The sequence below is a fragment of the Manis javanica genome, chromosome 18 (genome assembly GCF_040802235.1).
Source record: "Manis javanica isolate MJ-LG chromosome 18, MJ_LKY, whole genome shotgun sequence".
Lineage (NCBI taxonomy): Eukaryota > Metazoa > Chordata > Mammalia > Pholidota > Manidae > Manis > Manis javanica.
This window is the reverse complement of record NC_133173.1, coordinates 5,217,396-5,231,011: the sequence shown is the minus strand read 5'-3', so window position 1 is coordinate 5,231,011 and position 13,616 is coordinate 5,217,396. Positions and strand designations below refer to the sequence as shown.

General features: G+C 47.9%; 1 protein-coding gene across 4 annotated transcripts in view; it reads right to left on the bottom strand.

The window, feature by feature from the left end:
• Positions 1 to 13,616, bottom strand: part of DET1 (DET1 partner of COP1 E3 ubiquitin ligase) — a 57,952-nt gene that overhangs the window by 23,758 nt on the left and 20,578 nt on the right. The window contains exon 5 of one of the 4 annotated variants that reach the window (XM_017668471.3): positions 12,602 to 13,253. The exons of 2 other annotated variants lie outside the window; for them this stretch is intronic. In XM_017668471.3, the coding sequence (XP_017523960.1) occupies positions 13,064 to 13,253 (190 nt within the window). In that variant the 3' untranslated portion in view covers positions 12,602 to 13,063. Of the gene's footprint in view, positions 1 to 12,601; positions 13,254 to 13,616 lie in introns of those variants that run through there. One more of the 4 variants, XR_005056527.2, reaches the window with a different exon arrangement.

The window sequence follows — 13,616 nt, the reverse complement described above, 5'->3', positions numbered from 1 at the left end:
TACAAGACACACACCTAGAAGGTGTCTACAGGCTGAGACAAGCCAGCCTTTGCCCACACGGTGGGGGCACTGACAGGTGGTGGTTTCCTATTTTCACTTGTCAGTAAGAAGCAGCTGGAAGGAAAGCCAGGCCCAAGGGCCAGCGTCTCCCCTGGTCTCTCTAGAAATGGGAAAAGCTAGCCCCTTTCTGCCACGGGTAGGATGGCTTGCAAATGCCGGTTAACCCTTCAGACACCCACCTGCATCTACCCGGACCTGAGAAGAGGCTGCGCCCCTGAGAGAGTGCTGTCTGCCATGTGTTTTGGGCACAAACGATGTCCAGACAGGCCCAGGTGTGCAGTCTCTCGCTTCATTCTCAGAAAGCCCCATGGCAGTACCTTTATGCCAATTTACAGTTGAAGAGACTGAGGCTCAGAGAGGCGACACAGTAAGAGTCAGAGATGACGTCTGGAGTCTAGAGGCCAAACTCTCAGCCACTCAGTGGGCTCCCTCCTTCAGTGACAGGGCAATGACTGCTGTCCCTGCAGGCCTCTCCTGCCTTGCTCTCTGCTTCACCGACCATGTGAACCCGCACCCCCATCTCAGGTTTCCGTGGGGTCCTGCCCTCCGCCACTCTCTGGCCCAGCCCTCAAGGCAGCATGTGCTCGCCAAAGAGCTCAGGCATCGGAATCAGAGAGAACTGGACTTGAACTCTGACGTCCCACCCGCCCCATGTGTTATTCAGGGCAAGTGGAGTCTCTGGGCCTCAGTGTGGGCGTCTGAAAACAGGAGCATTGCCGCCCCCCCCACAGAGCCGTTGTTTGGAGTGACAGGCGCACACGACACGCAGCCGCGCAGGCGTGCGCTGGCCCTCAGCAGAAGCAGACCCGTCCTGCCTCTTCCACTCAGTGACGGAGGGCCACGGCTGGGTGGCCCAGAAATGTCTCCTGATCTTCACTTCCTGGACCATAATAGTTTCTGCGGGAGGTTGTTGAGAGGATTTAAGGAGTTAATAAGTGTAAAGTTAGACACCATGCTAGGCCCCAAAGACTGCTCAACTGACTTTAGCTATTGTTTTTATATTTTCCTCTCAAACAAAACACTCCCTGGGGTCATCTTGGCCGGCCTCTGGCTCCTCAATCCTGATCTCTAGGGCAGAGCTTACGCTCCCCAGGCTCATTACCCAGCTTTCCGGTGGGCACCTTCCCTCGGCGTCTCATCAGCACCCCAACTGTGCTGGGTGCTGTCCCTTCCGCAGCAGCCTCCTCCTAGGTTCCCAGGCTTGGCTGGGCACCTTCTCCCTTGCCTAACTCATCCCTAACTCTGTTCTGCCCTCGGTCCCCATGTACACCCTCCTCTCCACCCCTCGGTTGCTGCCAGGCCACCAGCAGTCCTGACCAGCCCCACCGAGGCTGAAGGGCACTGAGGCCAGCTGGGTGTGGCAGGGCTGATGACCTGAGCTGGGACAGGCCATAGCAAGGGTGCCCAGAGCTGAGAGCAACATCCGAGGGGCAGCAGCTCAGAGGGAGGCCGAGTTTTTAACCAGCTATGCCGTCCATCAGTCACTGACCCTTCCCGCATGCTGACTCTGTCAGCATGGTGCCAAGCCCCACTGACATTCTCCCATCCAGCTACTGTCCCTAAGGAGCTCATCAGGGTGGCCGAAGCAGAGCAGAGGAGGCGGAGGGCGCGCAGGCCACACGCAGAAGGCAGGAGGTCCAACCTGGAGCCATTTCCGCACCTACAAAGGCAGGTCTGCTCCCTGCTGGAAGCATGTAAGAGAGGTGCTCAGGGCCCCCAAGGGTAGAAATTTCACTTCCTGACCCACTGTCACCGCAACCTCCCCGCAGCCCCCCCCTGCATGACCGCCCATGCCATATCAAACCCATTCTGGAGCCAGAGAGACCTGAAAACACAAATCTGGCAAATGGTTTCTCAGATTAAACTTTTCAGGGGTTCTTGAAGTGCAAACCGTCAGCAGGCCAGCCTGGGGTATTCTGAGCTTTAGGCAAGGGGTTTGTCGGTCCCCACATATGCCAAACTTTGGTGCCCCCAAGCCTCTGGCCGGGGTCCCCTTCTTTCCTACCCCTCCCCTCCTGTTTTCACCAAGCAAACCCTTCTCATCCTGCAGAATTCAGCTCAGGCAACATCTCTGCCAGAGGCCTTCCACGGCCCCACCCGTCTGGGCCAGGTGCCCAGCCTCTGCTCCCCTGGCCCCTTGTGCACCTGCCTCCCAGCGGTCTCAGCGAATCCCCCAGCCTGTCTCCTTGTCCGCCTCTACATCTGTTCACAAACTCAGGCCTGCAAAGACCTCTCCCGACTGGTCCTTTGGCCCAGTGCCTACCCCAGGCTCTGCCAGTCAGAAGCTCAAGGATTGTTTGTGGAACAAATAAGCACAAGCAGACTGGTGCAGATGCAGCCTCACTCACCCCTGGAAGGGTGCACAGCCACACATCACAGTCCAGTGGAGGGGTGAAGTCGGGTTATGTGAGCTGGGAGCACCCACACCCAGTCTAAAGAGACTCCAGCTGTAGGACTGTGGCCTCCTGAGGGCAACACAGAAAAGCGGGGCATTTTGCAAATCCTCAGAATTGTAGAAACACAAAGTATGCCAAATAAAGCCTGTCATTGAGCAGGATCTCATCTCAAACGTCCAGTCTACAGCCTCTGCGCAAGAAGCACTTGGGAACAATTGGGGGCGGAAGTCAGGTCGCTGGGCAGCCACCTCTCAGACCCTGGGGAGCAGCAAGCCCAGCTCCAGGGTGGTGGCTGCTGAGCTCTACCTGTCCTCGCCCTCTTCTCCAGCCCCTGGACCCCACAGTGTTTGCGGGCCACTTGGGATGAGGTTTTCCTGTTCCACTGGCCCAAAATGGGGTGCTCCCAGAGCCTCCGACACCCCCCAAGTTCCTTCTGTAAGGCAGGCGCTACCTACTGCAGGGCCAGATCACTCCCTGTTCCCCAAAGTCTCTCAGCTGCACTTCACCATCCCAGCAAACTTTTCCAGACCATGTTTTGTTGTATCTTGTAGCTGATGACATTCTGTCTGTCTGCTCTAATCATGCTGGAGACAAGCAGGGTAGGTGGCCTAACGGTCAAGAGTTTTGGGCACTACACCTGGCTTGGCAGGAATAATAGGTTCAGATCATTCCCTTCTTCTGGAGAATTAGCCCTAGACCCAGGGAGCCCCCACCCACCCCTATCCCAGGCTGTGACAGCAGGTGGGCCGGCCACCCCCTTGTCTGGAAAGAGGCAATCAGATGTGAGTGCTGCGTGTTGCTAGGGAGCAACTGGCAACAGCTGGCTGAGAAATAAGTCGTGTCCTGGGGAAGGCATGTTCCTGGCCACTAATTAAATGCGGCTGCAGCATCCCTTCCTTCAGGGAGCTATAGAAACGTGACGAATGAATGCAGGCAGAAGCAGGCAGGGAGCAGGGGATTGGCAAGCCTGCTAAGGCCCCTCCTGCCAGAGCAAAGGCTCAGGGGGCAGGGATCAAACTGCTAGGCCCCTGGAGGCTGGTAAGTAAAGAAAACCCTGGCCTCGGGCTACTCAGCTCAAGAAGCCCACAGGGTGTCTACTGACTACCACCTCTGCTGCGACAGGCGGATTCATCGGTTAAATGCTTTTTTAAAAGCTCATTAAATCCCATTTCTGGGTATATATCCAACAGAATTGAAAGCAGGATCTCAAAGATCTTTGCACACTCATGTTCAATAGAAGCACTATTCACAACAGCCAAGAGGCGGTATCAATCCATGTGTCCAAGGATGGACAAGTGGCTAAACAAAGTGTGGTGTATTCATATAAAGGAATATTACTCAGGCTTTAAAAGGAAATTCTAACACAGGCTACAACGTGGATGAACCTTCAGGACATTATGCTAAGTGAAATAAGCCAGTCACAAAAAGACAAACACTGTACGGTTCCCCTTAAATGAGGCCCCTGGAGTAGCCACATTCACAGAGAGAGAAGGTAGAACGGCGGTTGTCACGGGCTTGGGGAGGGAAGTGCGGAGTTGTTGTTGAAGGGTTCAGTTTCTGTTCTGCAAGATGATAAGGTTGTAGAGACGGGCTGCACAATAATGTGAATGTACTTAACACTACTGAGCTCTACACTTAGAAAGAGTTATATGATAAATTTTATATGATTTTTAGAATTACAAATAAATATAATGCAATGAAAATTGTAATACACATTGACAGGAAAAGAATTACAAAGGTAAAGGGAGTAAGTTGAAAAGTAAATGTCCACCTTCCCTCACTGGCAGGCCCACTCCGCAGGGGTCACCATCATTGGTAGCCTGTTCTGAATGCTTTCAGAAGTGTTCCACGACTCTGCAACCCTGTATGTATTTATATCTACATTAACTTCTCAGTAGATTTTAGTCATTCTTTTTAGAAAAAACACTATCACACTAGACACAGTTGTTCAATTAATACGTCTCAGAGATCTTTCCAAATCCATATAAATGGGCCTGCCTCATAATTTTTAACAGATGTATCAGATCCTATTTTATGGACATTTCATAATTTATTTAGTCTGTCCTCCATTGATGCACACTTAATCATTTCCACTTTTTCATAATGGAAAAGTTGCAGTGAGATAGCTTTGTACATACGTCTTGCTCACATACGCACATGTCTTGCCATGGCAAATAAATAGAACTTAACAGATTAAAAGATAAGCAGACTTATTAAGACATTGCTCTTTATCCTTCAAGAAATCTGAATCAACTTACTCTCCCACTATCAGTGGGTGAGAGCACCCTACGTGCTCAATGATACAGGGTCATCAAACCTTACTAACGTGATGGATGAAAGGTAAGTATTATAAGCATTTTTATATAGCTGTTGACCATGTGTATTTATCTTCTGTGAACCTAATAATATTCTCCACCCATTTTTTCTTTGGGATCATTCAACTTTTTGTTTTAAAAAATGTTATACACTAAGGAAATCAATTTTTTGAAAAATGTGTTGTCATTTGATCCTGCTTTGTTATTTTTCACTAGGCAGTTTTACGGGTTTCTTTTTCCCTCCTTAAAAGCGGGCTTTCTCACTGCAGAAATACCAATAGAAATCTAGATGCAGAGGTGCCTCGGCAGCAGTTACAGTCCATGCTGCATCCCTCATCTCTCCCTGACCTCGGCACCTGCTGCCTGCCCCTCCCTGAATCCTCTCTGGAGGCCCCTGGGTCTGACATCCTGCTCCCATTCTGCCTTCCCAGAAAACTCAATAGTTCTCTAACACGATGCATTTCAGCATTCCAAAACTCATCCCCCTCTTTCATAGCCAGGAAGGTCACATGTCCCTCCAAGATTCTGAGTGAATGGGTCTCAATTGTGACTCCCTGTGTATTCTCATAACTTCACCAAGATTTTTTTCAAACTCTCTGAAGAGAAAACTTAAGCATTTTTTCATTTTCTCAATAAAAATGATACCAGCTTGTTTTTTCAGAGAAACCTCCCTCAAGCCTCTAACATGCTCACCACCTCAATCTTATTTGTAACCTACCCTGAGAATCACTTATTCAAAAACTTTATTTTTCAGATAAAGTAACCAGAATGATTTTTTTATGATTAACTTGGGAAAACAGTCTAGGGGTAATTTATTTTTGAGTCATTCACCCCTCCTCGGGAATAGACTTCACACCTAGTAACCCCAACAAAAACTTTTAAAGATCAGGGTAAAGAGCCCGAGTTTGAAACTTATCCTTCTTACACTTCTTTGTTCCTCCATTCAGAGTATTTCCATTCGTTATTTTTTCTTTTAGTAAAAATGCAGATCACCCTCTCTCTTCCTCCAACAGTTGATTAAAACTGCGTCTCCTCTTCTGATCCTGGCAAGCTCGTCACTAAGCTGGGAAGAGAAGCACCAGTTGAAGACCAGACCTCTCTGACGTCAGTTTCCTTATGTATAAAATGGGGACAAAAGTGCATTTTTCAAATATAAGGTGTCATGTTGTAAAACAGGCCTGTTATATATTGTTACATAGCAAATTACCCCAATTTAGCAGCTTATAATGTTTATCTCACACAATTTCTGAGAGTCAAGAATCTGGAAGTGGCGTGGCCGCTGGCTCTCGCTCAGATTTCTCATGAGGCTGCGGTCATCTGCAAGCCTGACCAGGGGATCTGCCTCCAGGGTGCCTCGCTCACATAGCTATTAGCAAGTCTCAGCTCCTCGCCAAGCGGGCTTCTCTCGAGCGCCTGCATGACACGATAGCTGGTTTCCCCCAGAGTGAGTGATTCAAAGTGGGTGCAGATGCCTAGCCTTGAAATGTCTTTTACAACCTAGCCTTGAAAGTGACACACTGCCACTTGTGCTGCATTTTACTGGTCACACAGACCAACCTAGACACAGTGTGAGAGGGGACCACACAAGAGCATGAATCTAGGAGGTGGGATCATTGTGGGCCATTTTGGAGGTTGGCTACCACGTGGCACTGACAAAAAAGAACCGAGATCATTTTACCATAACAATGCTTTTTTATTACTAGGAATTACCATTTTGTCAGTATAAAATTAGCCATGCCTTTATTTTCTTTGAATCTTGGGGCCTCGTTGAGCCTACAGGGTCCGCCCCTCTCAGAGTTAACTAATTTGTAGAGACAGCAAACAACTCACCAGGCAGTGTGCCTTCATACGCACACCAGACGATCCAGAGGCAAGACCCCAACCACCTCCTTTCTGGGGCTCTCACACTCTGAGGCACTATCTGACTGCCCTAGCCCCCCCAGAGCCAGCCTCCCAGAGCTCACCAGAATTACTCAGTCTGAGCCTAGGCAGCCTGCCTTGTCTGTTCCTTCTTATAGAAACCACAACCAAGGCTCCTGCCCACACTTTCTGCTCACGCCCTTGGCCCCGACTGACCCAGGGCTTCCCCACAGGGTCCTGCACAGCATGCCATGCCTCCTACCTGGACACCTGTGAGTAAAATAAATGTCTTCCCTCATGACAGTCATTTCCAGGTCAGTGTGTCTTACCATATGAAATTAAAACTAATCCCAGTACTCTTAAAATATATATTTATTCAAAAAGCATTTTAGACCTTTTTTGAACTTAGGGGCATTCGAGGCATGTTCATGAATAACCAATTTCATCAGTAATTCCCATTTGACTCAACTCCATAGTTTCATTTTTTTCCCCCTATATTGAATCACATGTCCCTGGAAGTTAATCAAAGTCAGCATGAAGTTCCCGACAAATTGGTTCACACCTTAATGATTAATCCTGTGCTTTGCATGGATTGGTCACACTAGGCCTCTTATTGCATTGAAACTGCTTCCGTTTATTTCAAGAGATCTGACAGTTTCCCCTTCACTCATTTGCTTTGTCTGCTGTTTGCCAGGCAACCCTTTTGCACACATCTCGTCATGCCGGTAAAACTTCATATAGTAGTGGGTATCTTTTTTTCTTAGTTCTGCAAAGCACTTGGTTGCTGCTTTGCAAAAATATATGGCCTCACGTTCATTCCTCCAATGGCAAACCTTGGTTTCCCTAAACACCAAAATTAACCCCACTGCTCTGCCTCTGTACCTAAGTACAAAGTAATGCAAATCATAGCACAACCTTTTTAAAGACATCTCAAACAGTACATTCATTGAACATGTGTGACATCAGCGTTGCATATTTCAACAGAAATGATGCCAATATGCTCAGTGTGCACATGCACAGGCGCTGACGGCAGTGATGTGGTGATTGGTGCCTGGGAGACCGACAAGGTGCCAATTTCAGATACATTCCAATTTTGAAAACTGCATCTCAGAATCAATGAAATGAGGTAATACCTTCTGATATAAGGTGCTTAGCATTGTTTCTGGCCCATAATAAGCTCCTAATAAATGTTCACAATCAACAATAACGAACTCTCAACAAACCAGTCTCTTTTATCCAATGTTTGGCTGCAAAGAGAGTTAGGGATATTCTGGTGTCCTCAAACCTGGTATGGTGGGGACAAAGGCCATGGCAGCAGAATGGCACCACCTCAAATGCCACAAGTCTCCCGTGGGTGAGAAGGACTGGGCCTGGAGAAGGGACAAGTGTATGTTGCTTGAATAACAGGGAACTAAGAGGCACTGCAAGGATGGCATGCAGTCTCTGGGACACTAAAGAGGTGGGGGAGCCTCCCACACTGGCCAAGATCTAGAGAGAAGAAAGCAGCTAGCATTTATCGAGTCCTTACTGTATTAACAGCTTTAATCAACACTCATTTAGTACTCACATCAACCCTGAAGGATAAAAATTATCCCCATTTACAGAAGAGGAACTGAGACTCAGTAAAGTTGTTGTCAAGCCCAAGGGACATAGTGAGTAGGTGACAGAGCCAGGGTTTGCACCAGGCCTCACTTGTTCCCATAATCCTATCAGGATACCACAGGTAAGGAGTAAGTCCTACTATGCATCTCTCCTCCTACATTATTTCTGCTCTGGTAACCAAATGTATTGTGGAAAGAACCTTCAGAATTTTTTTTTTTTAAGTAACAGTGGATTATAGCTATAAAGGGTATATACCGAGCAGAATAATGTTGTAAATAAAATTGCCCTCTGGAACATCAAAATCACTTAATATGCTCAACTGTTTTAGAAGCACGCATTGCAGAGAACCGTTATGCTGATTACCAATAATTATAATCTACTCATTAGGAAAAGTCCCTAAGGGTTTCTACAAAGGAACACTTCATGGCTATGATGGAGTTACTCTATGTACTTGAAAATAATGAGGCTACCGTTCTTTTAAAAATTATCTAATTTGGCTTTTCACTGATTATACTGTGCTACTCTACAAGGACTCTGAATATAAGAGGTTTTGCTAAATGTAAATGGAACCATTCTCTCAAAAGCCCAGAGCAGCTACACACTGATGAGACATGCCAGCTCCCGGCAGGGCAGGGATGAAAGGAGAGAGGTTCAGGGAAGACTTCAGATCTCAAAGATATAACCCCTGAAGTCTCTGCTTCTCTTAAACATTTTGGATCCAAAGAACTCGTTTCTCCAAAGATTCTTGAGATTCATTGGACATCTGTAGAGAAAAGGCACTAGAATTTACTGAGAAGCCTTAAATCCTTTAGAAACAAAGTTAATATAAACACACAGGGGTTGAGAACTTAATGGGTCAAGTACTCAATGGTGCGCTCTCTCTCATTTTGTTAAATCCTTTTAGTTACAAGAAACACCCAGGCCAGCTCAGGTAGGCTCCAGGGGGCTATAGGAGATCCAGGAATCTTAAAGAAATCCAAGAGTAAGAACTCAAGAGTAGGAATCATAAATGGGCCTCGCAGAAACTGGAACTGATTCTAAGAAGACACCCAACCAGCAGGAATCTCAGGACTCTTTCCACAAGGGACCAGCCCCTCTCTTTGCATCTCTTAATTTGCTTATAACTGTAAGAAAAAGAAAACCCAATTTTAAAGCGGCTTAACTAGTAAGGAAATGTATTGTCTCACAGAACTAGAAATTCAGATGAAGGGTGGGCTTCAGAGTTGTGTGATCGGATGGCAATGTCGTCTGTGACCCAGCTTCTTCCCTCTTCATTTTGCCATTCCAGGTCAGCTTCATTCCAAGGTTGATCTGAGTATGATCTGAATTCATGATTTTGAATATGACCAGAGGGTGTTGGGAGAAATACGGGGCTACATGGTTCCTCACTTTTTCAAAAAAGAAATGTCCCACCAGAAGTCCCGGAAGCCTTTACCTCACAGTGCCATTGACCGAACTGTCACATGACATTCCTAAACTAAGCCCTTATGCTGACGGGTCTTGGCCTAATTCTAGTTCTGGTTACTAAGAAGGAGTGTGGGGCTATTGTGATTGGTTTAGATTGCTCAGAGCACAGCCCTAGAGTAGAAGTCAGATATGTGGGCACTGGGGGTGAAGGGAGGGGGCTGGAAAAGAGAGAAAGTGAGAATAATTCCCAGGTTTTTGCCTCAAGTGAATGAGTGGGCACTAATGCCGTATGGGAAATCTTGACGGAAAAACAGGTTGGAGGTGGAGGCTGGAATCACAAGCACTGCTTAGGATATGCTAGTTTCGAAATGCCTATTAGATATACAAATGAAGTTGCCATGTAGGCCATGGGATATATGAATCTGGAGCTCAAGGAAGGAGTTATGATTTTGAGGATCATCAGTAACCAGCTAGAATTCAGGAATCCAAGCCAGGGGGAAAGACGAAATCAACTGAAGAAAGGATATACAGAGAAAGAGAAGTGAGGACCCAAGGCCAAGGGCTGGAACGCTCCAGCATCTAGAGGCAAACGAAGAGAAGGGGAAACCAGCAACCGGGACCAAGAAGCAACCATCAGTAAGATGAAAACCAGAAACATGTGCTGCCCTGGACACCCAGAGAAGCGAGTGTTCTTGATATTGAGAGGAATCGGTTGCATCCAACATCGGGAGGCTGAGTACAAGAGGGACAAGAGGTGAGCCCTGTACCGACGAAACGGGTCGCTGGTGACCTGGACAACTGCAGTTTCAGTGGAGTGGTGGGGGCAGGATTAAGGAAAAATGGACCACGGGGAAGAGGAAACGTATAGGTATTCTTTCAAGTTTTTCTGTGAAGGGTAGCAGAGAAATGGGCATTAACCCAAGGGGAAAATGGGGCCAAATCAGTAGTTTTTAAAAAAGGAAGATCCTAGAGCTTATCTATATGCTAGTGGGGATGATCTGTCAAGAGAAAGATGCGAGAAAGAAAAAGTAATTGTAGAAGGAAACACACTGAGAAGTGAAAAGGAGAGAGGATTCCGTGAACAGGTGGACGGGCTGGTCTCTTATAGAAGCAGGGGTATTTCATCCAGGAGGAAAGGCGGAGAATGAGCACAGGTGCAAGTCACATGGCTGACATACTAAAGAACAGATAAGGTCATTCCCACCTCACCGTTTCTATTTCTGTCATGAAGCGGACAGCAAGGTGATCACTGAGAAATGGGAGGAGGGGTTTTGACAATAAATGAAGGCATACGTGGCAATTTCAGGGAATGGGAAAATAAACAGATAAGGAAAACATGTGAGGATTGCTCAGCAGTTGGAAGTGATGAGAGGATCTAAGATGTGACCAAGGGAGTATATGACTAAGGCAAGGGCAGTGTAAACTAAGCGTCAGAAAGGCGAGGCACCTGCCCGGGGTCATGCAGCTAATGAGGGCAAGGGTTGGGGGTCATGCTGAGGCCTGGGTGACTCTGCACTCGGCTTCTGCTGCCTAGCCCTTAGGCACCATCAGCAACCTGGTACAAAGCAATGGCTACAGGTATACTGCCCTACAAAGAAAAGGTAGTTCTCTGAGACCCTGATTTCTCATGACCTCCGAGGATTTTAGAAGGCTCGGCATTCCATCCACCCAGATGCCCAGTGATGTCGTCCAAGCCCCCCACCCTTCTCCTCTGTGTTACCCCCATTGCCTACTGCATCTCTGTTCCCAAGCCATCAGCCAGACTGCTGAAAATTCTGTGAAATCTACATGGCTTCTGCTTCATGAAAGCTGAACACAGCGCACGAGCCTTCTCGTCATCGTCCAGGCACATTTCCCAGGCCTTCACACAGCCCGTGCTGTCGCCACATCGGGTGACTTGCCATTCCACAGCCGTGACAGAACCTCTCCATGCTTCTGACTCTGCACATTTCCCCTTGACATGTCCTCTACCCTGGCTCACGCAGCACACCCCATTTACCCAGTTCCTGTTTCCCTCCCCGGCACAGCCCCCTTCCCCATCTCCTCTACTCTCCTTCACACTAGGCCCAAATATACACTACTGGGGCTTTTGCCATTTTGCATTAGAATTCTACTTGCCTCTCTCTCATCTTTGACTTCTTGGCACAGCATCTCCCTGACTCATAGTAGGTGCTCAAATCCTGTTTTGAACGAGGAATTAGGATGATCTAGCTGTTCAGTACTCAAGATCATGAAATCCATGAACTATCTTTGTGGGGGCTCAGCATCTCCCATCACGTTCCTCATGTTCCCGAGGGAGGTCAGCCTGCAGGTAGAGGGACAGGAGCAGCTATTTGCATCCATGGCTCCTTTCACAGCCTGCTCTAAAAACCCAGCATTTCAAAGCTACCTTCAAAGTCAGATGTTACTAAACAAGCTTACCACACAAATGGTGGACACATTATTAAGATGAAGCACAAAGAGCCTGAGAAGCCCTGTGGAGGAGATGAGCTGGGGATGTGACAGGATGCTGGCTGGGGGCCAGCAGGTGTCTGCGCAAGCTGGGATGGCTTGGCTGTCCAGGAACAACCAGTCTGATCTCTTTAGGGACACCTGGAGCTTGCCAGCTCCCCCTACCCAAATGACAGTACGTGCTCCACAGTGTTTGTGTCTGCTGGGGCCAAAGAGAAACGCTCGCTCTTCCACTTGCCTGACACAGATGGTGCAGATGGGAGCATGCCTCCACATGAGAATGCACAATTACGTCCAGTTCCTCCAGCTACAACAGTTACCAGAAGAAAACCCAAGGGAAGGAGACACAGTCCTGGCAGATAACTGTCCTCCATGCTGGCACACACCACGTAGTTCTCCCAAGGGCGGCTGCTGGACCCATGGCGTCTAGTTCCATCCAGTCCTTCCTAGAACCCATGTATTTGAAAAGTATTTGGTGTGAACAGAACATAAGGCAGTTATCAAACTGGATATATTTAAGTAAGAAAATACCAAGGCTTTATTATTTTTTTCTTATAAAGATAGCCCTGCTGGTTGGTTAAGGGAAAGGATGTACCCAGTTCTCATGAGTAAACAAGATCTACTTGCTTCAGGCTGCACACCATAATGCCAAGGAAGCAACATGAAGGCGGTAAAGGTGTAATGCTCTCATCTTCACAGCAATACGATGCAAAATACAAGAGTTAAACGGACTTAATGAATGCTGGGCCTTCCCACAGGGAAAAGGCAAGAGGACCCGAGATTGATCAGTAGTTGCATACAACGAGAAACTCTCATTAGGCCAAGACGCCTTGGTCCTCAGGCTCTGCCCACCTGAGGTACGCCAGCCGGGGACCAACACAGCTGGACATCAGGAGCTTTCGCTTTAGCGTCCACGGAGACGTGACGGGGCAAGGTCTTGGGAGACCAGAGAACCTGGCTTCGGTGAGACACCTATGTGCAGCAGTGTCGCATATGGAAGTTGACGACATACTCAGCATTAGTCCTCTGCACGGAAATAGCAAAAGGTTCAAAGGGGTGAAAGGTGAAGGCAACAAGCCGGCGCACTGTGTGGTTGACGGGGCGGCCCAGTAAGCCTGCCTGGATCTCAAACTTCAGCAGGCCTGAGTCCCGGGCATAGAACCTAAACAGAACAAGGAGAGAAAGAGGACGGTATAGACACTACCATCTTGAAATCTGCAGAGCAGGGGAACGTACAATTCTTTTTGCCTTTCACTGAAATCTCCCCTTGCATCAGCCCCCGGTTACTGGAACTACAGAATCCCCTCTGTCAGATCAGCCTGTTTTATGGGCAGGGTAATCATGAATTTCCCTATGTTGTCCTGAGTCACTGGGTCAGCTCCCCTCTCCAACACAGCCCTTAGTTATGCCTTAATTCTGCCTCCCCTTTTCCAGAAGCTACCTGCCCCAGGACTGTCTAGGCCAGGGCTAGAAATGAAATGCAAGCCTATGTATAATTTTTAATTTTAGGTGGCCACATTAAAAA